At 40.4% G+C, this 26,770-nt stretch overlaps 1 protein-coding gene across 1 annotated transcript in view; it reads right to left on the bottom strand.

The window, feature by feature from the left end:
• The window catches only part of Csmd1 (CUB and Sushi multiple domains 1), a 1,514,424-nt gene that overhangs the window by 537,739 nt on the left and 949,915 nt on the right, over positions 1–26,770 (bottom strand). Inside the window, exon 6 of the mRNA XM_032918494.1 lies at positions 10,881–10,993. Within this exon, the coding sequence (XP_032774385.1) occupies positions 10,881–10,993 (113 nt within the window). The remainder of the gene's footprint in view (positions 1–10,880; positions 10,994–26,770) is intronic.

The following is a 26,770-nucleotide window of genomic DNA, read 5'->3' as shown; positions in this document are numbered from 1 at the left end:
AGTTTTATAAAAATACATTTAAATGACAGTTTTGTTGGCTGAGAGACTCCACCGCTTCCGTGAGGTCTCCGATCCCTGGCAACGTGACTGGTTTTTCTTTGATTCTCCTTTCACAGAGTGGTGGAGGGTGACACTTCCATGTCGTATCAAAGTCCTGCCACCTGAAGCCTCCATTACAGCGTTTCCCTAAACTGGCAGATACCGGGCCATCTGTTCATACAGCCCAGGAAAGGGGATCACAACCTTTCTTTCCAGATATGGGAAGTGCTGGATAGTTGCCTACCTTCTGCAAATGCTCACTGTGATACCACATTTGCCCATCACCTAGCATTGGGGGCAAAAGTCAGCCAAGTCACTGGTACTTAAAACCCTTGGAATGGAGTCTTCCTAATGTGGTCAGCCTTTGGCTAGCCTTTGCAATGGCAGAGCAGAGCTACAGTTCGGGTAGGGCAACTATGGCTCGGGACCTCAATATAAAATTAGATTTTTAAACTTACAATTAGTTTCATAGCAAAGTGTATCAGGGTGAAATGTGAGAAATAAGATTACAAAAAGGGGGAAAATCATTGAAGAAAGGTTTGCTTAAAGTTGAATGCTGATGTAGCCATGTAAGTTGCTGGCTTTAACTTTGTATATGCCTGGGTATGGGTACATATGTCTGTGACTGTGACAGTATGCTTGTACCCGGGGTATGGGTGATGTGTGAGTATATTCCTCCTGCATACCACGACTGTGTGTTTGTGAAGGTATGTATGCATGTGGTGTGTTTGTGCCTGGTGTCCTTATATGATTAGTATGTTTATGTATTGGCTTATAGTGTGCTTATGCCCTGATGTACCATGGCATGTATTTCTCAGGAAGCCACTGCTCTCAGCTTTGGCTCCCTGCCTGTCTGAGCTGCTGTACATCCTTGAAGGTGTTGGTTCTGTGACTCTTCACGTAGAGCTCAGGTTTTTGCCAAATAGCATTTCAACATCCTTCAAAGTGATCAATTTGCCAACATTTAGAGGCAATGGCCAAGTCTGAGAGTTATTAAATTCTTAATTTCCTTTATCACCATAATATATAATATTAATTTTAGCTCACATTAAACATAATATAAAATGGTTTTAGAATTACTTGTATATGTGTGTGGGGGGGCACATGTGCATATGAATGAAGATACATGATGAGACCAAAGTTGCCACCTGGTCCTGAACATGAAGTTCCAGGTGATTTAAAACCATCATCCCAGGTGCTGGGCACATCTCTGGTCCTTTGCAATAGCAATCTGTGCTCTAAACCCCTGAGTCATATCTCTGGGCCCATATTTATAGATGTTTAAATGTTTATTGAACTCCTTTTCTGATACTTTGTTTTATTCTATAGCTCACGCTGGTCTCAAACGCATGATATTGCTGAGGTAGCTTTGAACTCCTGATAATCTTCCTGCCTCAGCCTCTCAACTGCTAGAATTATGTGCAACCACATGCCACACATATCTTTTAAGTCCTTCCTTCCTTCCTTCCTTCCTTCCTTCCTTCCTTCCTTCCTTCTTTTCTTCCTTCCTTTCTCTTTTGACAAGGTCTTTCTATGTAGTCTTAGCTGTCTTAGAACTCTCTCTGTAGACCGGAATGGCCCCAAATGCACAGAGATCTGCCAGCCTCTGCCTCCTGAGTGCATGGATTAAAGGAGTGCACCAAAACGCCCAACTATATTTTCTTTCTTTGTTAAAGTTTTATTTATTTTTATTTTATGTGTGTGAGTATTTTGTTTTGTGAACCAGTGCATAGAGTATCCTCAGAGTCCAGGAGAGGACTTCAGATCTCCATTGTGAGCGAGCACGTGGGCCCTGGGAACAGGTCCTGTGGAAGAGCAGTCAGTGCTCTTAACCACCTAGCCATCTCTCCTGCACAACCTGACATTTTCTTCTTGCTTTAGTCCACTATTCCCTAAGGTGCCCACTATGCCTTTGCTAAAATGTATGCACTGTGTCAGTGCCGTGACACTGCTGGGATGGTGGCTGAAGAACTAGAGAAAGAAGACTTTTTTGGAGGGAAGAGAAATATCTCTAGTCATCCTAGCACTGCTGACAGCAAGATGGAGAGTTGTTTTACGTTATAACAAGGCCAGAGGAGACTCTGTCAAGTAAATCATCTGCTTTCAGAGATATCAAAGTTCAAAGAAGCATTAACATCTTTGATTCCTCATAATAAAGTGTTAGGAAAGTGTTAGAGTTCAGCCATCAGAGCAAGCTTAACAGGCTGTGCGATTGTTGTGTAGAAATGTTCTTGTTGAAGATGGGATTTATTACATGCGCTTCCCAGAGCTGTTTTTTAAGCCAATCTTTTTTGAATATGACGCTAAATTTGATATGAACAAAATTCATGTTCACCATCAGCAGAACCTCACTCAGATTCTAGAGATCACGGTCTGCAGTAGTCCTCCTTCCTCAGAGCAGAAGAGCTGAGCATCCAGGAGGACCCCTCCCTTTTCTGTAATGTTCAACACCTGCTATGTAAGCTCTACCTAGCCAATAGCACAAAGAACTCTACTTTGTTCTCTGAATGCTGCTGATAAGATAATTGTACAAACATGAAACCACAGGCTTCCTCTTTTGAACAACCAGCGGAGGTCTATGGATAGACCCAACTATAACACTCCTAGGTAGACACTCCAAGGACTCTATGTGGATGGGCTTTGGAGACACATGACTGCCATGTTTACTACACCACTATTCATAGTAACCAAGGTAAGGAAACAGTCTTGAAGCCCACCAATGGATGAATCAACATATAATATGCTATGTACAAAAATAGTAGAGTTTATTCACCAGAGAAAGCCACCAAACTGCCATTTACTAGACAATGGGTGAGGTCAGAGATAACCACGTTAAGTGGAATAAGCCGGACACAGACAAGTATCACATGCTTGTCTTAGGTGGGACCATCCTGGTCATTCATAGGAGATAGGAGGAGAAGAAGAGGTTGGAAGGTTGGAAGGTTGGAAGGAGGAAGAAATGGGAGAGGCTGATAGGAGAAAGAGAGAAAATGTGTGTGTGTATGTGTGTGTGTGTGTGTGTGTGTGTGTGTGTGTGTGTGAGAGAGAGAGAGAGAGAGAGAGAGAGAGAGAGAGAGAGAGAGAGCGCACAAATAGGAACTATTTGAGGAGATAACCATGGGGAGTGATAAAAATAACACATGTAGGACTGGAGAGATGGCTCACTGGTTAAGAGCACTGACTATTCTTCCAGAGGTCCTGAGTTCAATTCCCAGCAACCACATGGTGGCTCACAACCGTCTGTATTGAGATCTGATGCCCTCTTCTGGTGTATCTGAAATCAGGTACATTGTACGGATATATAATAAATAAATCTTTAAAAAATAACACATGTAAAAAATATCACAAGACCCATAATCTTGTAAATTAACCAAAAATAACTGAAAATGTAAGTTTCTTCTTAACAACTAATATAGACAATTTTGTACTTTTGTGTGTATGAGGGGTGCACATGTGGGTACATGAGTGCATATGTACCTCTGATTTCACATGTGGAGGCCCCAATTTAACAATGGATATTTTCTTGGGTGGTTTGTTGCTTGTAGTTACTGAGACAGGGTGTCTTACTGAATCTGAGCTTACTAACTGAGCTAGTCTGGATAGTCAAGCCAGCCCCAGAGATCTCCTGGTGTCTCTGCCTTCTGAGTGCTAGAACTACAGGAGGATGCCACGCCTTCGGCTTTTATGTGTGCCCTGGAACCTAAAGTCTACAGGCTTGCAGCACTGAGGGCTTTAGCTGCTGAGCCCCCTCTTGAGCCCCTTCCCTATAACAGTCCTTCAGCAAGGAAGCCAAACAATATCCAAGGTAGATAGGTAATGGTTACATTCATCTTTATGAATGGTTTCATTGTATCTAAAAGCTACCCACAAACAGATGCCAGACTTCTGTTCTATGTCACTATGCCTGCAATTAAGTCACACTTGAGTATCAGATTCGAAGCTGTGAAAGGCACAGTAGTATGTAATAAATACAACCATTTGCATCATGCTTCTCTGTGGGTGTGTCTCTGTGTGAGTGTCCCAAGACAATCTCAAACCTCTCACCTCACCTTCCACCATGTTTAAAGTGGGGTCTTGTGTTGTTTGCCACTGTGTACACCCAGCAAGTCCATGCGATTGTATCTCAGTCTCCCATCTCACCACGTAGCACTGGTATTGCAGATGTGTACTGCCTATCTGGCCTTATGTGGGTTCTGGGGATCAAAACAAAGGTTCTCACGGAAAGCCCATTGCACCATCTCAGCCACTGCTTCCTTTAGAGGAGTGAGAAGTGCAAATCAAGAAAGTCATTTCATTAAATTTAAATGTTTAAGTGTTATATTGATTTAGTTCTGTACAGCACCTGCCTTTTGAAAAACATTATTCCCTATTGACAAGTAGGAATTATGGCCTGTGTTGAGAACTATAAATCCAACAGGGAAGCAGGTTCTGTTGACTGAAATACAGGATCAACCTGCTTTCTCTTTTCCCCTCTTTTAGAAGGTGCTCACAATGACACCACCAATTTGAGGCTCTAGGTTGAGAAACCTGGCGACAGACCCTGGTCTGTTCTACAATATCATCCTCCTGGCCTCCCACTCATGATATCTCTGCTGGGACCTGCCTGGCCTGGTCTAATTCAGCCCCTGTGCCTAGGATATATGTAGAAGCTTATATATGAGAGCACCTAAATAGGAAATAGTCTTTTTAGCACTTAGGAAGAAAAGGAAAGCACCAAAGATTCATTCATGGAGCTAAAATATGAAGTTTGATGCCCAAACAGGGGTACACAAGTGTCCAGAGACAGTGCCATGTCTACATGCTACATGATGGCTGTCCAGTTCCAAAGCTGACCTCTCTTATGGGGTTTGCACTATAAGGAGTTGAATGAAGTTATCTCAAAGACTGTTGGAAATCCCAGAGCTACTCTGGCGAGGGACGTGGAGGTGTTTGCCAATGGATATTACCACATATGCTAGATCTTTGACAGCGTTCACACACCCGCCGAGCTATAACCCAGGGTATGGGGACTGAAGTAAGGCTCAGTAGACAGGTATCTTCTCTTCTCAATTTGTTTTGGGCTTCATTCTTGGGTTCACAAAGGACTTGTGATGTCACCTAATAGTCAAGAACAAACATAACATCTCCTGTGAAGGGAGATAGCCACTTGAATAGATAAAAGCATCAAGACTAGCAAAAGGACCCAGGGGGAACCTTCTGTAAAAATCTATGGTTAAAAAGGACTTCTCAACAAGAGGCCAAATGAAAGTTTGGATAATACTGATTGTTTCTGTTTCAAGGGAACCAGGCTGCTTGTGTAAGCACATTTACTCACCTATATCCTTTTAACATTTGGTTGTGCCATGTATTCTGTGCTGTATTACCCTCTATACTCCAGGCTCATGTCTATGTGAGACACTAAATTTTATTCTGACTTTATGGCACTGGAGGCCCCTCCCACCATGATCCATCACTCCAGCAAACCAGGCAGCCCTGCCTCCAAGTAGATATTTCTTGCATATATTGACCAGTGCTACAGGACCCTGATCTGACCCAGAAAATTAAGAGACTAAAAGATGCTGTATGCTTGGCATCTGGGTGAAGCCAGGTGACATAGAACCAGCATTAGGAGGTGGACTTGGGTGTGTTAGGGAGGACCAAGCAGGACCAAGCCTACTATAGGAGAAGATAGTCTCGCAAGAGTCTGAGCTACATAGTTCCTCTCCTTTTGTGTCTGAGAAGTAGATACGATTTAGTCTGTTGAATACAGTAAGAAAGGGACAAACAGGTAAAATGGACATTGGCTAATAATATGTGTGTCACTAAAGCAGATGTTTGCGGAGTTGGCAGTTGCCTAAGTTCTTCTCCAAGAGAAATGGAAGTATATTCTGGGGGATGGGAGTGTAGTTAAGTGTGTCTAAGTTCAGCAATTTTATGTTTATCAAGATATGCCTGATATAAAAGTTAGGTTTTCAGAGTAACTTGGAATAAGATTATCTTTAGCCAGGTTATTTGTATTGGGAAATACTTTCCCTGCCATCCTCATTTAAGTAGAAACACCCCAGGTGGAAGTCAGTAAGCGATTCCCACTACCACATGTTTAGCCCCAGAGCACCGTCAGCAGCCTTCTTTCTTCTGCCGGTCAGTGGCCCAAGGGCACTTGATGGGTCTGAGACTTTGATTGCCTTCATGTCTGAAGGCAATGCCAGCCAAGCACCTTCCAGGTCCCATCTAATGCTCCTTGCACTTCTGCAGACTGCATGTTCTCTGGAGAGAGGCACATACATGTATTGACACGTGGACCTAGCAGGCTCCTGTCTTACAGCTCTTGTCTACAAGACACTTGCAGGAACTGTGCCTGTGGAAGAATGGGTAACATATAGGTTTTATAAATCTGGGCACATGAAGTTTCAATTTCCCAAATGCATTTTTAATAACATGAAAGTCCCCGATTTGTATAAAGGTCTTCATTTTAAATAAAAGGGAAATCAATGCTTATATGGAGCCATAACCTAAAACGCAAGCTAATTATTTGTGTCAACACAAGCTTTAAAGCTGCCATCTGATTTTCGCTTGATTTATGAGACAGGGTGTTCCCTACCTAAATTGGAACTTTATTACGAACACTTTCCTTCGCAGTGATTTATTCATTACAGAAATCAATGGGGGTTGCATCTTGTGAAAACCAAGATTTTATTGATAGCCAGGTGAATATATTGAGAACTGGAGCCCAACTCGGAGAAGCCTACTCAGGACACAGGCTTTCAAGGTTCAAGATTAATATGTTTTTTAAAAATTCATCTTGTAGACATCAAAAACGCCTAGATGATGGATGGTGTTAACAAGGTTCTTGTTTAATTATAATTAATGGTGGAGGCAACATATAAAGAATGGGCTTCATTTTCAGCTGCTTGAGAGAAATAATGCGTCCTACATAAATCTGTCATATACTACGAGGCCAATATATGCAGCAGATACTGCATATCTATCAGAGGAGTCTCGTCAACGCTGCTGCAGCCTCTGTTCACAGTACTATCTTAAAAGTGAGTGCACATCCACAGGAGCAACTGTGAGGCTGCCTGGCTTGCCCACCATCCGGATCTCGGATGTTGGCATGATGGGATGACATGGGTGAGGGGTGAAGGGTGACGAAGCCAGATGACATCACAAAGAAGGACTTGGGAGGGACATGACTGTTAAAAAGCACAAGAGAAGACAAGAAGACATATCTCGTGATGTTGGCTGCTTACTTAGCTAAGATAGATTGCAAAACTAGAAGAAGGTTTTCTTTGTTTTTGTCTCTGAGGATCCATCTCCTTAGGGAAAACACAGCAATTATCCACCGAGGAAGGTCACTGGAATGTGAAGGGCAGGCAGAAGCTACAGAGGGCTACCAGGAGACCCTGTGTCTCTTAATTCTCAACGATCTCCATGTAGGGGCAACTGCAAGTGACAAGTGTGACCATCACAAATCTCAGCAATGTGGCAAAGTTACGAATGCATTTTTTAAGTTATTTTGTGTTTTAAATGGCTTAGGAAGTCATAGGTCTCCATGTGGATTTTTCAAACATGTTTTATTTTTGTTAAGATCTCCTTAGCTCCATCCTCATCTCTGCCTTTTCTCCTTGCTTACTTTATTCTAGTGCCTTTCACATACTTCTCCTGAAAAGTGTGCTTTTTTCCAACCCCATGGACTCCTTTCACATTTCCTGGCCTGTAAGAATGTTAGCCATACTCAGGTATCCCTATTTCTCTAACTGCCAAAGGCATTTTTTTTAAATTTCTCTTTTACTATCAAAAAAAAAAAAGTAGAGAAAACACCCACACACCCTAAACCTTTGACAAAGGAATATTTATAAAGCAGAGTATAGGAATTTGGTAAATCTGCATGCATTTTGACTGCTATGATTATTGACCAACTGTGTGGATAATCCCCCTCATTGTGTTACATTTTAAAAAGAAAATAGGGTTCGAAACTCTTTGGTTTCCAGGCAGAGGGAACAGGGCTGATGTAGAACATCTTTCCCTATGTGACAATTTAACTAGCATGGGCTTCTTACTAGTGATCTGAAACTAATTTCAGCCAGAACATGCTATTGGTTAGCTGGTGAGGACTCAAGGAAGAGGACATATCAAGCTATTGTCATGTATTCTGATCTCTCGCATTCCTGGGTTTACTCTAGAGCCAGGAAATTAAATATCCTACATTAGCCATGACGTGGCCCAGTTCATAATTTCCTGGTGTCATTGGTGATTGCTCTGTTAGTTCAATGTCCTTTCTAAATGGGAGACATGGCGTCTGGACCCAACCTTTGTGGGGTCCTGCTGAGAGGTGGTTTGAGGATAATGCCCTAGTCAAAGAAGCCTATGAGCTCATGAACAAGGAGGTAGCTTCATCTACCCATAATGCATTGAACCTAAATTTATGGACAGGGTTTCAATATAGAGCTATTCAGCCAAAGCTGTGTGTTCTGATACATTGGCATCACTTAGGGACTCTTTTAGACCCCTGTATAAATTATATTTAATCAGACTTCAATTACATGCAATACTTATTTTGATTACTTTATATTTATTTGCAAATTTCAGAAATGTAGCTTACAATTTTGCAATTTTAAAATTGTATATATTTGATTTTTCCCACAGTCAGTGTGTTTCTTGTGTTTTTCAATCTGGGTCCTTTTTAAGCCACATATTATATTTTCTACAATTATTCCTATCACGCAAATAATGAGGTTTGAGGGACGATACTAGAAACATTTTCCACTGCTGAGAAAATAACCAAAACTTTATGAAAAGGTTCTCTTCAATGATTCACAGGGTATATAACTACCACACCACATGAAAAAGACTGGAAGAGTTTTAAGCACCAAATGTGGCCACTTTAACTCAGAGTCAGGTCCCTGCACTGATGTGGATAAACACCCAGGAGCTTCTGAGATTCTCCAGCAGACCAAGTGTCCTCTTCTTCACTCTGCCAAATCTGTGTCTATGGGAGAGGGTCTCCTCTTGCCACCAAGTCCTTTCCACATACTGCATCATAGCAACTGCTAGAAGACAAGTAGACTTAAAGACAATCTATCAGAGTAGCTATGGTTACAATAAAGTTCTTGGCTTTGTCTGTGATCCAGGATACATGGAACCATAGGATACTCTTACTATAGAAGTCCAGGATGGTGGACTGCAGCCTGTGGGTAAAGACAAGGACATATAACCCTAACCCTAACCCTAACCCTACCTGGGAAAGCAGGCTGATGCTCCATGATCCCAATGGGGACCCCACTGAGGAGCCCAAATTAACAGTGGTGAAGAAAGATACCCTTAGATTCCAGGTCAGATAATTTCTGTGTCCACACCCTTCTCAATGCCTGGTCAGCCAGTGATAAGCCCTAGTCCTATGTTCAATTCTATACCATCCAGATTTCATACCCTACAAATATCTTTATTCTACTTGACCGAGGAAGCAAAACACAGTACTATACAAATAACTTCTTGTGTGTCTAAGTTAGGGTTTCCATTTCTGTGAAGAGACACTATGACCAGAGTAACCTTTATAAAGGCCAACATTTAATTTGGGCTGGCTCACAGGTTTAGAAGTTCAGTCTATTATCATCATCATAGTGTTCAGGTAGGCCTAGCACTAAAGGAGCTCTGAGCTCTATATCTTGTTCCAAAAGCAAACAGGAGAAGACTGTCTTGTAAGCAGCTAGGAGGATGGTCTTAAAGCCCACTCCCACAGTGCTATAGTTCCTCCAACAATGTCACATCTCACAATAGTGCCACTGTTGGGCCAAGCATATTCAACCCACCACACTGTGCTTTGCAAACTGAGGGAACATAGAGTTTCCCACATTCTTAAGCTCAGAGATGGGGAGAGTGCAGGGAGTCCATTTGCAGTGTTTTATTTTTAATTATTGAATTTATTATTTGACATATCCATACACTTACAACATTCGTTTTTAATCAAGTTCCTCTCCATTTCCTGTCATCCTGCCCAGCTTTTGATTTTGTTTGTAACTCAGAGTTGAACCAAGGCTGTGTGATATCCTGGGATAGAAATTATCCACTGGAGCTCACCAATGGACACACAGACAAAGACCAAGTGACTTTACCTCTCTCTGAATCTATCAGGACCCAATAGTTCAGCAGGGAAGGGATAGGGCCTTGTGAGCTCCTCCCCCATCCACAACTTAGAATATGTTAATTTTTGTAAGTAGAATGGTTTTCTCTTGTCCACTTATCAATGGAATCCCTTCGTGCAGTAGTATTAATTAAGGTTACTGATAACTAGAAATATGCAGGTTTTAGGCATAAAGGGTAGGAAAAATCAGTCAACTACTTCAGAATTACATTGGTGAATACAGCTATGTTTGGCTAAATAATATTACCTTTATTTTGAGGCTCATGACATGTAAATTACGAAATCTGGTAATTATGTTTTTCAAGTATAGGGATGTTTTCGGACTAAATGTCGTGTCAAGATTCATTTGAAGGTTTAAGTACACCCTGTGTATTTACCTACTCTGAGCATGTGATAACATAAGCTGCTGTGGATGTTTATTTGCTATGAGTAAGGCAAGTACAGTGAATGCTCATGTAAATTTATTAGCTAATGCTTGATTAGGCCTCAGGAAAACCAGTTACTGCCATAGACTCTGAGAGGCCTAAGGATCGTTCACCAGTGTTGGCCCATCATTCCTTCAAGCTTCCAAAGTTGATTGCTCCTACATAAATGGGAGCGTTTTTAAAAATAAGCTTATTTTTCTTTCTTTGTTAATATCACGAAATCTCAGAGGGAGGAAGGGCCAGGATGTCATCTGTCACATATTTGTTTTTAACTTATCCAGTTAGCACCTCCTTACCTTGGAACTGAGCGTTGAAGCCCTTACGTCGATGATTGCTGTCAGACGTGAAATGCAGACGGAGCCAGTTCTTGCTGCTGATCACAGGGGATGGGAGGTTCATGCCTGTGAGCCTGGAGACAAGGAAAAGGAGAAAAACACCCTTTGAAACCAGCAGATCAAATGTCCCATGGCACTATCACGCCTGCTTTAATGTTGGATCACTGACGGTCTCCTGGGACAGTTCAAGTACAGCTTGGTTGTTACTTGCCTTAGCATCTAAAAAACGATTTGGGCAAAACAGGACCACTTCTACTCCTAAATGAAGGAGTGAAAGTGTTTGAGAGGATCTGACATCTCTTGTCTTCATCAATGATGGATGCAGAAGATGTGATTTAATCTCTCCCTTTCTTCTCTCAGGATCTTGATCATAATGAATCTTAAGTAGAAAAAGGGGGGGACTAGAAGTATACAAGTGAGGTAGCTGCTTATCGTGTCTGAAAGTGGACTAACACAGCCTACGTATAGGAGTCACCCTAGGAACCCTTTTCCGCCATAGGAAGGAAGATTTCTATGAGATTGAAGTCAGTCAAAGACACTTGGAATCGAATAAAGTGCAGATTTACTAAAATAGCACATTAATTTTTTTTAAAAGTGGATGTGAACAATCTCTCCAAACCATTTACAATGCCTCTTGGCTCTCCAATGGTCAGCTCAGCCACCTGGATAGTGGTATCTTCTCCAGCAACTGTCGTACCATGGTTTGAGTTGCAAGGAGGAAACAGTGCTCATATCCTAAAGACCCTACCAATCAGAAAGACTGGAGATACGCTCAGCAAGGCCTGGGACACAACATCACTGTACCACAGAACTTCACTTCTACTACTGCTGAGTCTGGCTTTGTCATGCAAGAGTTGGCATGGCAGGATTCCTGCCCCTGGAACAGAGTCAGCAGGGCATGGGTCTCCACAAGTGTCGATGATTACTGTGGTAAAAGGCTGCTTTGTATAATAATGTACATAATTTCGTGTTTCTCCTTTAGGGAATGTTCTCTTTGCCAAGGTTAATGACTCCACGATCATCAGAGACAGCATGAGTCCAGGAGGCAAAAGTGTATCGGACTTCTAAGCAGCGTGGTAAACACTGAGACGTTAAGGACAGCCCTCAAGGCTGTGAGAAAGAACTATGGAAGCATAAGTTCAAAAATATATAATTTCTGAGCTACGCAAAATATAAGGATGCAATATGAATTGTACGAGGAATTTCACAGATCTAAAAGAACAAAAGCAGCTGCACTGTAGGGCAGCTTGTCAGAAAGATACTTAGGAAGGAGAAGAAGAGATTTATGGAGTGGTGATTGCAGGGCAAGACCCCACTCAGCTCAGTATTTGTGCTTATAATGGTAGGTAGATTCCTAAATTCAAGGTCAGTCTGGGACAGAAGGAGTTTAGGTCCAGGCACAGGCATTGCAGGAATGGTAATTTCATGTCAGGGTCCCACTCAGCTAAATTGCACTTACTGTCTCCTAAGGATTAAGGGGCTGGAGTCATGTGATAGGAATCCATGAAATAAACAAAAGAAAACCTGAGGTAATGTCTGAATTAATATGTAAATAAAAGACTGGGCTTTTGGTCTGCAAGGGATGAACTATCCAGAGCGTTTTTAGAACAGCAGGAGAAATCTGTCTCAAGCAGAAGACAAAAAGAGAGAATAGTTTGAAAGCTGTCTCGAGCAGAACACAGGCCAGCAGTTTTTAACTCCTAATTTGACTTCTAGTTCTTTGTTTCACTGCTCTCAAACACCCCAACTCAGAACCCCTCTCTAAGCCAAAGCTTATCTTTAGCATACCGCTGCTCTGAACATTCAGAACTACCACTATATGCAAGCAAAGTCTTAGAAGTACAAGAATTAGGTCATGGTTTGTAAGCCAGTTTTACTATCTATAAAGTACTGTGTTGCCTTATTAGACACAATGGATACCTATCCGAGAAGGCTCATCAAAAGGCATAATAATGAAGAAAATGTTTTCAAATATTCAAGGCAGACACAAAAATAGTTTTGATCTGTGGTTGATTGATTCTATGGAAACAGAGTCAGTACAAATGCAAAATTAGGTGGACTAACATCTAATGTGTTTTTGCTGGTGCTCAGATAAACTGTGACTGTGCACTGTGCAATTGTTTTGCATCCTGGATGCCAAATCTTTATTTGAAATAATGTTTATTGGTGAACACTTGGTGGCATTTAGTTACATGGCTCCAAAAGTCCCCTGTAGTATTCTACCTCTGTGCTCAAACAGTACTTTGTCTTCAAGCACAGGAAAACGGTGCTTGTGATTATGAAATGTCTCCTCATTTATCTACTACTACCTGGGGAAATACAGTGTCGGGGATGCTGAGGTCAAGCCCACTATGCCAGGTGCTCGGCTTCAATGGTGATCTTTTGAAATGTACAGGATGGACTTAGAGTTAAAAGTTCCACAGTGATTCGCCCAATCGTGTTTACGTCACTGATTCAAGTTATCTCCTACTGCTATGTAGATTTCTCAAGTGAAGTTCAGGTAGCTTAACAGGATTGATCCCCAAACAGACTTTATTTCCTCTTCCTCTGCTCTATCAAGCACATACTTCCGGGAAACACTGAGGATGCCCAGAGGAAATGTAAACTGTGATTAAAAAGTCAGAATCAGGTCAGCTGGTCTTCATTTACCCAGTGGGCTTGGTATAATGGAAACCGAGATCTACTGCTTTAAAATCTGTTATTTGAATGATTCTAATCTCCACAAAAAGATGGAGTTGCATTTGAGCAGTATGCCATCACTTACAGCACTCTTAAACCAATACCTTCTTGATCACGTTGTATTTAGAAAGACCTATCCAGAAAAAGGGGCAGGATTGTATCAATAAAGAAACATTTCTGAAAAGGGTATATGGTATTCTTTAGTGTCTTTACAGCTAGTAAGTTTGCTATCATTGAAAACCAGACGCAGGGTGCTTCACATTTATTTAACAACAGAGTAGAATGTCTAGGGATTCTGATATACACTTTTCATATAATTTATTTTACATTATGAAACCTATTCTGAGTCACCATGGGTCAGGGTGAGCTAACAGGCAACAGGTTGCTGATTTTTGTCTTAAAATAATGGGGACAATGTATAAAGTTACTTCGAGGGGGCTGGAGAGAAGGCTTGGTGATTAAGCTGTTCAGTGTTCTTGCAGAGGACCAAAGTTCGGTTCTCAGATCCTGCTCGGATAGCACCCATACCTTGTGTGCCAGAGATCCGTATCCTCTTCTGGTTCCTAGACTCACATAGTTACCATAACATCATGGAGACTCACACATATACACATAAATAAAAAGCAGCAAATAAAAATATCTTTAAGATTAATGACTGGAAAGAACTAACTAATCAATTTTAAAGGCTTATTGTGTGTGTGTGTGTGTGTGTGTGTGTGTGTGTGTGTGTGTGTGTGTGTGTGTGTGTGTGTGTTTGCCAGTGTCTATGGGTGTCTTGGGGCAGGGTGGACCTGAATACAGTTACCCATGTATGCTTATTTATTGGTTTCATGGGAAAGAGAACAGGTTGGTGATCTATGTCAAGTTCTGTATGTTAAATGTGTGCATATTTTCTTCCTAGGAAGCAGGGTTTCACTAAGTAGACCAGGGTGAAATCAAATTTGTCATCCTTCTGCCTCAGTTTCCCTAAGGCTAGGATGATAGCCATGTCATGGGTTTCTTTATATGAAGTGTTCCGTGATAGCTCAGCATGTGAGCAAACAAGAGAGGACTTTTATCCTGGTTTCACTTCTGGTGATGTTAGAGTAACTTAGCCAAAGAAACTTAGGGGGAAAAGTGGGTCTTATTTGTTTTTAGTTCACAATTCCAGGTTACATTCCATTACTACAAGGAAAGGAAGGGAGGGGCTTAAGGCAGCTCATCTCCTCACATCCAAAGTCTAAGGCTGAAAGAGAGAGTAGGAAGATCCATCCTAACCCTGACCAGCACCATCCTGAGGGTCTCAGACTGAATGCAAAGGGGCTGAATACCAGCATCCCTCCCTCTCTGCTCCCTGATTTCAGGAGCAATATGATTAGCTACCTCATCTTCCTGCAGTCATGCCTTCTGCAGCATAATGGGACACACTCTTGAATGGTGAGCCTGAGTAAACCCCTTCCTGTCTCGAATTTATTCTTAACGGATATATGATCATATCACTGAGAAAAGGAACCGATAGGCCAATGTCCCTTCAATGTAACCGAGAGAATCGCTGCTTCCTTCATTCAAGAATGTCAAATTAAGCCACTTAAAGCAATGGAAAAATTCATGTTCATTCAGTGTCCCCAGCGAGGTTCTGCTTTTGTTAAAAGTAAAAATAAACGTAGGACTCGTGGGACTGCTCAATTTAAGATGCCCTGCTTTGAGCCAAAATAGAGCAAGCGAATTTGTTCCACTTTCTCCAAATAGTTTAGCCATAAATTCTGGGATTCTATTTATAAGGCCCTTATTACTTATTTTTCATTCAGCCACCCCTCAGTTTGGCCTTCCCTTTGCATGATGGAAGGGGCTGAGCATGCTGAAGTGAGTTCCATGGACCCAGAACCCTGACTCATGTTATCTTATGTAACTTGAGAAATGTAGTGTCGATATATTGATATCATTTCCTAAAAGGCATCTGGAAACCCTAAATGGGTTTCAGTTTTGCTCTGTTTGGGCACTTCTGACTAGAAGGCAGATTTCTTGCAGTTTTAGAAAATCATTAGAGAGATTATGTGGGGGAAATCCCTCTGCAGTTAAAACCTTTTCATGATGATTAAGAAGCCAGAACCTATTAGAGATACTAGGACACACTTTAAATGATCTGTTCTGTCTATGGAGACTAAATAGTTTAATAGGCCTATTAGTTCAAAGCCACTACTTATAGATTGAGGAGAGCAGCCTATGGATAATATGTGGGGTTCCTGCTGGGTTCTTGTAGGCTTGCAATGGGGATTCATGGTGTCAGGGCTCATGGACCTGTTTACCAGAGTTGATTAGAATAATAGGGTCACACATGGAACTTGTAAAATGCTATATTTCTAATTTGCTGTCACTCATATCGAAAGTGAAGTAAATTCCTATAAACTTAGGGTTTACAGAACCATGCCAAGCTCATAGAATAAACAGGAGGATAGTGAAAAGGGACTTTTTACCTTGCACTGATGTCAAAAGCGCTGTCCTATTGTGTCTGTTTGCATATATATGCACATATGCACATATATATGTGTATATATGTGTGTGTGTATATACATAGTTGTTATGTATGTATATATGCCACACAAATATAGGTACACATGCATTCATGCATATCACCCCAACTTATATTGTAGTGATTCAATCACAAACTACTCATGGGTATACATATATGCCGGCCGAGAAAGACATGACCAACAAGAAAATGCAAAACTAGTGTTGCAGAGAAGTTTTTCTTCATGAACTCGTCTTTTGAATCATATCAATTACTTCCTTCAGGGGGCTCTTCCCTACATCATCTGGACAGAAGCAGACCCATACACAGGACACTCCTCCATTCTCCTGGCAATTCTGCCCTTTTGCCAATCTGGTTCTCATGTGAGAAGCCTGACCTTTCTTCCCAGGCTATATCTCTCCTATGTTGTATATTTTTATATATTTCCCTTGTGCAGACATGTTCTAAGTAAGAGCACAGTTTACTTAATGACTTCCGGTGAGTCTGTCTTCTAGACCTATATAAAGGCTGGTTATGTATCAGACATTCATAATATTGTGGGTAGAGAACTAGAATAGATGAAGTAGACAAGTCCACACATTTAGCAAGGCTACTCACCACAAAGAAAATCTGCAGTATAGAGCACTCTTTGCCATAGACCAGGCCACACTGTGCTTGCAGGTAAGTGATGACAGTATTAGACAAATCATATCATCATCACATTGAATGGAGATGATCAGGGAGTTTGGAGGTGTGCGGGAATGAAAAGGCTCTCCTTCTACAACAGATCGAGCTCCCCTCACACATCATGCACATCTGATGACTATCCAATACATCATATCACTGACCTTCCTTTGAATGTTTGCACCCACAGCTTTGACCAGATATCTGGTCTGAATATTCTTAAATAGTTTTAAATTTGTATGTTATTTTTGGTGTTTTGTGGCTAAGGAAAAAAAATCTAGATCTCAAAAATAGTAACTTGAGAATAAAAAAAAAAAACTCTGTCAGAGAATCTTGGTAAATATGCAAACAATATAATAAAAAGATTCTCCTCAGGCCCACAAACAAAAGGGAAAAAAGAAACAACAGACACAGAAAAAAAGACAAAGATACTGGAATTCACTCATCCCAGAGAAGGTCTCTGGCCCATTCTCCTTCAATCTATTCATATTTTCAGAAAACAATTTGTTAGATGTCAAGACCGAAGACCTAAAATGCTCGAGATTTTCTGAGCTCATCAAGCATCTGGGTGTGTATTTCTAGTTCACCAAAGCAAGCCTGATTGCTGAGATTCCCAGGAAGGATGCAGAAGCAGGTGGAGCATACCTAGTTAACCAATCCTCTATACCACTCACTGCCACACTGGTTGACACAATCAAAAGCGGCACCATGTGTCCAAGTTGATCATTTTCATCCATTTGTCATTAGTATCTCTCTTAGCCTCAGTACAGCCATCTTCCTTAGTGTGCTGCTACTGTTTAAGCTCCTCTCTGTCTGTGCTGTGCAGCCACCTGTGCTCAGAACAAAAATCCCGATATTGAACACATAGTGTGGGGAGTCAAGGCTCCACATTGTTAAGAGTGCTCTAAAAGCCTGAAGACCCATAGGCCTTGTCACCAGACAGGACTGCTGACTGTTGTATGTCAACACACTGTTCTCTCGGGGGTGTGATTTCAGAGCTGAGGTCTGTGGGTAAGTTGGTACATTTAGAAGTATCTCCCTTAGAAAGTCATTGGCAAGTTGAGAAGTGGGTGTGAAATCCACACCAAATCATTGGAGACAGTGAATGAACGACCTCCAGTTATTCCTTTAAAAATAGCCCAGAAACTGTGAGATACCTTGAGAAAGGGGCCAGATTTAACATCAAGTGGGAAAGACCCCCACGACCTATTCACTGGATCCCAAAAGTCCCATTCTTTCTCACACAATGCTTGCGTCCTGTTCAGTAGAACCTAGATCCCCTAATATCTTGTGTGAGGCCCTCTGTGCTGTCCATGACTTCCCTGTTTGAATTCTTCTTAGAGCGTGACATTTACTGGCTTCTCTCCAGTACACCGAGCCACCCTTGTGCTCACCAACTTTCAGCACCTGCTCTGCACTACTCAATGGATACACGGAGTTACCAATGTCTGCTTCGGCCAGTGGGCGGTGCTTCTGATGAGCACACCGCTGACATCACAGGTTCTTACTTCTTTACGGGACTCAGACATACTACATATTTCAATAACGATTTCTAAGTGGCTGCTTTCCTATGGCCCACATTGTAAGCTACTGAACATCAGTGTCAGCTGTGACTGCTGTCCTCTTATTTTGAGTAACTGCCCACCCACATATGTCCTGATTCTAAGGCATGAATCTGAGGAGGAAAGACTAGCCACCTTCATCTCATTAAACCAGAGTATTTAAGGAGCTCGAAGGGTTGTCATGGGGTGCAGCTGATGCAGAGAGTAGATTGTTCCTGTACACATCTTGTGAAAGATGAGAGAAGAGATGACCTCAGCCTGAGATTTGAAAGAAGATAATAAAACTTCTCTGAATACCAGTATTTGCTTCTACTGTAAAGTATACGATAGGTCAAGCATAAAAGATCGTTTGGGAGAGTGGAGACATGTTTACTCTCCATAGCCTAAGAGAGAATGTAAAGAAACAACAGTTAAGACTTGGGAGGAGTTGATCCTCTTCCCTGAACAATGGGAGAAGATGGGACAGAAACAGTGGGCCTTTGGGCTTTGGTCCTTTGACTCTTCGGCCCTTATCCCTGTAAAGATCTTCAAGAGGCTAAAGTAGAGAATGGTTGTGATCAATCTCATATTTCAGCTCACTCCCTGGAGAGTGAGCTCAGAATCCCTTCCCCTGAATCTTCATCTGGTACCTACATCATCACAGGAATAGACATTGTCACAGCCTGAGCTCCAACCAAGTCAGTGACATACCTATAGCACCTATGTCACATAAGGTCCTGGTACTTGACTCCCTGTCTCCAAAGTCCAGAGGTTTTGCCAGAAAAAAATCAGACCTTTCCTTCCCATGATAATTGATGCTACCAACGTAGTGGTTTCAGAACAATTATCAACAAATAAATACATCTGCAATCAACTTATATAACTAATACTTCAAGGCTGACTGAAAAATCCAGAATGTCCCTGGATTTCAAATCCACTGATATTTGTTCCTTAGACAGTGCTAATAAGAATGCATATTCCTTGGGACATGTTTTACTTTTGCTCTTCGGATGAATGAAGTGCCCTCTTTCATCACTTTAAGAATGTGACATGAGTCCTTTATTCTTTTCACAAATATTTCTTAAGTCAAAGACTGGTAGGAACTCTCTCTTGTGCCAGAGGAAGTTTTATGATAGGCAGGATGTCACATCTGGCATCATTTACGTCCTAAGGTGGAAAGGACTTTGCCACCTGGCATTGCAGTCTGGGTCTCTGCAGCTCTTCTTTGTGTCAAAACACCACACCTGGCCATTGCAGGTACAGTTAAGCCTTCTTTAGTAACAGGGGCCCTTGGGGTGGTAGCCATATATCTTGAGCCACTCAAACTACTGCTTCCCAGCTGGTCCAGTAAGTAGTAGTGTTGCTGCATCATCCATGGTACACACAGGCTTCAGGCAGAGGCCACAGAACAGCAAGCGCTCTCCTAAGGATAATTGCTTTTTACCTACATCTGGGAAGGTCTTCAAACATGAAAAGGTACACACACACACACACACACACACACACACACACACACACACACACACACACACACGACACACCTGGCTCTTAGCTTGTTCACCTTATATCGTTATATTGCAAATATAACTTACATTGTTATAGGGGTCACCTGCTGGTGCCTCTCTGACTTCCCTTTTCCAACCCATATCTTAACAAGCAAAGAATCAGCACCTTTTCCATCTCTGTGTGTCCATCCTTTCTCTCTCAATTTATAATTATATTACCTGTATGTGTCAAGATTGTGCATACATAGTGATATAGATACACATTCCATATACATACTTGGTACATGCACACATATGAATACATATATGGATAAAATATAAGTAGTTGATATATTTATATTATCTACCTACAATCTACCTCTCATCTATCAGTACATTTACGTATCATCTTTCCATCTATTGTCTATGTGTATGTCAATCTTCTGTCTAACATCTATCACCTATCTCCCTATTTTTCTAACACGTATCACTCACTTATCTATCTACAGACCTGTCTATCAGTCAGTGTTTTTCTATTATCTATTCCCTATTTATAAATCTACAATCCATCTCTGTATCTATCATCTGCCTATCTATCATCTTTCCCTCTATATTTCTTTTTTTTCTCCATCTTTATTAAATTGGATATTTCTTATTTACATTTAATTGTTATTCTTTTTCCCAGTTTCCAGGTAAACATCTCCTAACCCCTCCCGCTCCTCTTCTATATGGTTGCTCCCCTCCCGATCCTCCTCCCATTACCGCCCTCCCCCCAACAATCTCGTTCACTGGGGGTTCAGTCTTGGAAGGACCCAGGGCTTCCCCTTCCCCTGGTGCTCTTACTGGGTTATTCATTGCTATCTATGCAGTTGGAGCCCACGGTCAGTCCATGTACAGTCTTCGGGTAGTGGCTTAGTCCCTGGAAGCTCTGGTTGGTTGGCATTGTTGTTCATATGGGGTTTCAAGCCCCTTCAGCTCTTTCAGTCCTTTCTCTGATTCCTTCAATGGGGATCCCATTCTCAGTTCAGTGGTTTGCTGCTGGCATTTGCCTATGTATTTGCCTTATTCTGGCTGTGTCTCTCAGGAGTCCCTCTATATTTCTATCATCTATCAATGTGTCTACAATCTATATGTCTATCATCTGCATACCTATAGAATCTATCTATAAATCTATCATCTGCATATCTATTATCCATTCTTCTACCATTCTATCTATCTCCTTCAGTTTGTCTACATATCAGATCTGAAATGACAGTTTCCAAGGCTGCCCTTATTTCTCTCTTTACACTACTAGAGGACAGCTGCTCCACAGTCCACACACTCTAATTTCAGAAATGTCCACATGGCTGCCTATGGTCCATAACGGTTCACAGGGTCAAAACCATGTTTGAACCTGGTTTCAGGTGGCTCACAGACCATGAGCACTTTAGGGATGACTGGAGGTGCAGCAGCACCAAACTTCTGGGGACGAATACTCTTCAAAGCTTGTTCATTAAAGAAAGGAAGAAAGAAAGAAAGAAAGAAAGAAAGAAAGAAAGAAAGAAGGAAAGAGAAAGAAAGAAAGAAAGAAATGAATGCAGTTCCAATTGGAACTTCCTCCAAGTTTCCACTTGTGAATTAAGTGTGAGCTTAAAACAGTAAGAGGGAAGGTACAGAGAAGTCCAGGGAGCTCAGAGCACATGCAGGCAGTGGGCAGCTCTGGAGATTCGAATGTAGTAAAAGCAAGGGTTAGATATAAAATATGAAAGTCCAAGGAACTCAGAACACCCGCAGGCAGCAGGCAGCTCCGGGGATTCACATGCAGTGAGGCCAAGGGTTGGATGCAGTTTACTTTTCATAGAAATGTCAAGGGCTGTCACTGCCCCCGTCCTGTCATTCTGGCAGATAGTTATTTCTTATTAGTGAATAAGCAGAGTCAGCATAGCACAGCAGTTACTGGTATAACTCTTAGAAGCAAAGCTTATCCAAAGCTTAGTCCACAAAATTATAATCCCCCTGACTGTTAAACTAACAAAACCTGCAGCGGGATTCCAAAAATGTACATCCTGGCAAACACCTTCTCTGAAGATAATCCCACCATGTGTTCCCTGCTTGTCAAGAATCTGCCATGAACTAATGGGGCCAATAAAAGCAGGACGGACCAGCAGCTTCGTACGGAGTATTCATACAGAGGCTGGTTAGGAAGGCTAGCCTACATCAAAGATAACCATAAAAACAACCTATACCTCTTCTGAACAGAGGGGCTAGTATGCACCTAATTTAAGCAAGTTAAGTAGCCTTTCTTAGCAGGAGATTTAGTCTGTACTGTCTTTAACCAAGCCAGGACAGACGGTATCTATTCTGACAAGAAACACTACCCTGTGTATCTTTTACCTTAGCAGTAGGGCTAGCAAGGAAGGGCTAGACTGTTTAAACTTGACTAAGAAGGACATTCTGTGCCTTACTTGAAAAGGAAGGCTAGTCTATACCACATCTGACTAGAAGGGGACAGTCCATGTCTCACCCAATCAACAGGAAGTTAGTTATCTATATTCAGGCAGGTACATTTAGTTAGAAAACCAGTCTAGGAAAGCCATGTTTGATAGAATTAATTAAAGATGTGTCTTTTCATTATTAATAATGACAGCTACATTAATTAAAATCAATGACCACCTGCATTTTCTCTCTCCATTTTCCATGAACTTTTAATATTCACAAAGACACCAGATGGATGTAGTGCCCCTTGAAAGCAAGTATTCTGCACATCTTGACCATCATTAAGTACCTTCCAGAGAAGTCAATGACAAGATAAACTTCCCACCTTAGGTGTTTTTAGTTACAACAAACTTGCATGAAAAGCATAGAAATTTTTTTCAAAGATGGTGTACCAAATTGGAAAAAAACCCACAAATGTTATATTTTTTTCCTTAAACAAAAGCAGAGAATCCCTCCATCCCCTGAAATTTGGCCCCATGATGTGGACTATACGTCTGCTAGTTCTTCCTCACTCCCCTCCTTAGCTACCACTATTTGCCCATCTCTACTCCTTTGTGACTCCTCACTGACTCACAGAACTGCTCTCTACCAAGGATTCCAAAGCTTTGCTTGATTGGGGCCAAGGTAGTCTAGGTTGGTTAGCAATGTTCTCTTGCCCTTTATCCATTCTGTTCTTCCTAGCGTCCAGGAGGCTAGCAGCTGCTGCACACTTTAGGTAATCTTTCCATCCCATCTCTATTTCCTTTGGATTCTCTGCCTTCTGTGGCTGGACCTGGGGTACCCCTACAATTGCCTCTGCAACCCATTGTAGAGCCAGACTCCAATCCCCACTAATGAGAACGCTAGAGATCTGGGAATAGTCAGACTGAACCATAAAACCCCGAGTGATCCAACAACCCAGAGTGATCCAAAGACTGAAAACCAAGCAGCATTCCTCTGGTCCACAACCTGTCAGAGTTGGGAAATAGCAATCAAAGAACCAAGTACCCACTCAACAACTGTGAGACCATATAGTTACACCAAGAAATACCGCAAATGTCCTAACTACAGCTGCCTCAATTTCAGTGTAATAATACAATTAGTAACATCTTATACAACTTAGAAGCCAGAAATTCTATTGCAATGTGCCTCCAAGAAAACCAATTTAAATAAACAATAAGATAAGGACGTTAAAATAGTGATTAAGAATATGTTCAATATGTTCATCCTCCAACATGCTCAATGAAGACTATGAAAACACTAAGAGTGGGGTTAAATAAGGAAATCCTAATGAGATAAACAGTAGAACGTAGCAAAACAGAATACTAAAGAACAGCCAAATGTAAAACTCAAAATAAACAAAAAACCAAGGAAATCAAACATCAGAAAGATTAGTCTCAACATCAGATTGAGGGGTGTGGAAGAGAGAATTTCATGTCTTAAAGACAGTAGAAATTGGTAGGCCAGTCAAAAAATAAATATAAAAAAATAACCAAAGAATCATGGGATACTATGCAAAGACAAAACATACAAGTAAGTATAGTGGAAAGAAAGTAAACCCAGGAGAAAGGCACAGAAAATATTCCTAACAAAATCAAAGAAGAAAAATTTATAAATCTAAAGAAAGATGCCTATAAAGGTATAAAAGGCATAACAAACATCAAATAAGACAAGAAAATAAGTTCCCATGACACATAATAATTGAAACAGAGTGTGGAAAAATATGAAAAGCTACAAGGAAACATACCAGGCCATATATAAAAGATGCATAGAATAACTCCTTACTTCTCAATGGAGATTCTGAAAGGCAAAAGTAGATAGTAAGGTGTCCTACAAACTCTAGGGACAACAGATGCTAGTCCACACAACTATACCCAGCAAAACTATCAATCGCAATCAAGGGAGAAAGAAAAATATTTATGATAAAAATAATTTTTAATTATTTCTTTATATCAATCAAGGTCTGCACAGAAAGTACTAGAAGGTAAGCTTCAGTCTGAAGAGAATATTAACTATATCAAAGAGGAGACAAGGAATAAATAAGGCTGTAACAATTAATTTAAAAGGGGGATTGCAAACTACCACAACAAAATAACATAAATTAATAAACATCAATGTTAATGGTCTTTAGTCCCCAAATAAAATGACACAAACTAACAGAATTGATTAGAAAATAGGATCCTGATTTTGTTACACTCAAGAAACCTCCACCAAGGACAGCCATCACCTCAGGGTGAATGGATGGGAAAGGATATTACAAGCAAATGAAATCAAGAAGCAAGCAGGTGTAGCCATTTTAATATTGAAAAAATATACTTCAAACCAAATATAATCAAAAGATATAGGAAAGGACACTCCATATTCATTAAATGAAAAATCCACCAAGAGGATATTGCAATTCTAAGCATTTATAAACCAAATACAAGGTCACCCAAGTTTATAAAGCAAGCACAACTACAGTTAATATCAGATATTAACCCTTATGCAATGATAGTGTGTGCCTTCAGTTCTCCACCCCACCAATAGACAGATCATCCAGACAAAAATCTAAACAGAAAAACACTGGAGTTAAATAATGTCCTAAGTCAACTAGGCCTAACAGACATCCACACAACATTCCACCCGAATACTAAAATCATATTTTTCTTCTCAGCATCCGTGGACCTTCCATCAAAATTTATCACACATTAGGATACAAAACAAGTCTCAGCAGATATATGAAAATTGAAATAGCATCTTCCACCTACTAATCTCCATGGATTAATGCTGAACATCATCAAAAACAGAAACAGCAGAAAGTAGAAAAACACATGGAAGCTAAAATCTCACATCTCACTATCGAATTGAATTTGGTCAGGACAGATATTAAGAAGGATTATTATTATTATTGTTGTTATTATTATCATTACTATTATTATTCTTATTTAGAATAGAAAGAAAATGAAAGCATACCATACCCAAATTTATGGTATACCATGAAGGCAGTTTTATGAGGGCAAATTCATAGCACAGATTTTTCTACACAAAAGTCATTATTTTACATACACATAAAAGTACAGTGATACCTAAATGATTGACTTGAGAGCTCTAGAAAAAAAAAACAAGAAGAAATAATATCCAAGAAGAGTGGACTAGAAGAAATAATCAAACTCAGAGCTGAAATCAAGCTACTTGAAATACAACAAGAACAAGAAATTGCATCAAATCAAAGAAATGAAAAGTTAGCTATTTAAAAAATTAACAATATTGTGAAACTTTTAGTCAAATTAACCTAAGGAGAGAAAAAAGATACAAATTAATAAAATTAGAGATGATAAAGGGGAGATTACAACACACCCTGAGAAAATTTAAAGAATTGTGAAGATATAATTTTGAAAAATCTGTACTCCACCAAACTATGAAATACAAAAGACATGGATTAATTTCTTGATAAATATGGCTACCAATATAAAATCAAGATAAAATACATAACTTAAAAAGACTCACAACCCCCAGTGAAAGGGAAGCAATAATTGCAAATCCTCCAATTTAAAAAAAAAATGTCCAGAACCTGATGGATTCAGTGAATTCTACCAGACTTTTCTGGTAATAATAATAATACCAATATTCATTATACTATTTTCCCAAATCAAAAGTGAAGGGAAATTTCTAAATTATTTTTATGAAATGACCATTAATCTGATACCCAAAACAGACAAAATGTAGACAAATAGAAAATTATATACCAGTATACCTTATAAACATAAGTGCAAAATTTCTAAGTTAAATACTTGCAAACAGAATTCAATAACAGATCAAAAAAAAAAAAAACACATCAAATCAAGTTGGGTTCATCCCAGAGCTGCAGGGATGCTTAAACATATAAAAGTCAATGAATATATTTTACAACATAGCCAGACAAAACCCACATACTATCTCATTAGGAACAGAAAAGTTCTTTCACAAAATCTAACATCTCTTCATGATAAATGTCCTGGAGGGAGTAGGCATAAAGAGAATGTACCTATTCATAAGAAAAGACAATGTACAAAAATCCCACAGCTAACATCAACTAAAATGAAGACGAACTCAAAACATTTCCACCAAAATCAGGAACAAGACAAGGATGTCCAGTTTCCACACCTGTTCAATAGAGCAATTGAAATTTGAGCTAGAGCAATAAGGCAACTGAAAGAGATAAAGAGGATACAAACAGGAAAGGAAGAAGACTAAAGACTCCACCATAAAACTCCTACAAATAATAAACATTTCCAGAATGTAAGCAGTATACAAAATTATCAAACAGAAATCAGTAGCCTTCCTAGGTACCAATGAAGCAAAGAAACAGTACCTGTCAACATAGTCTTAAAAGTATCTTGGGAAAGCTAACCAAACAAGTGAATACTTGTTCAATAAAAACTTTAAATTGAACAATATATCAGAAGACTTTGAATGCTCTTTCACATTTGAGGATCTGAAGAGTTGATATTGTGTAAAGGGCCATCTAACCAGAGCAGTCCTCAAACTCAATGCCATCCCCAT

This window comes from Rattus rattus, chromosome 13 (genome assembly GCF_011064425.1).
Source record: "Rattus rattus isolate New Zealand chromosome 13, Rrattus_CSIRO_v1, whole genome shotgun sequence".
NCBI lineage: Eukaryota > Metazoa > Chordata > Mammalia > Rodentia > Muridae > Rattus > Rattus rattus.
This window is presented reverse-complemented; position numbering and strand designations above follow the sequence as displayed.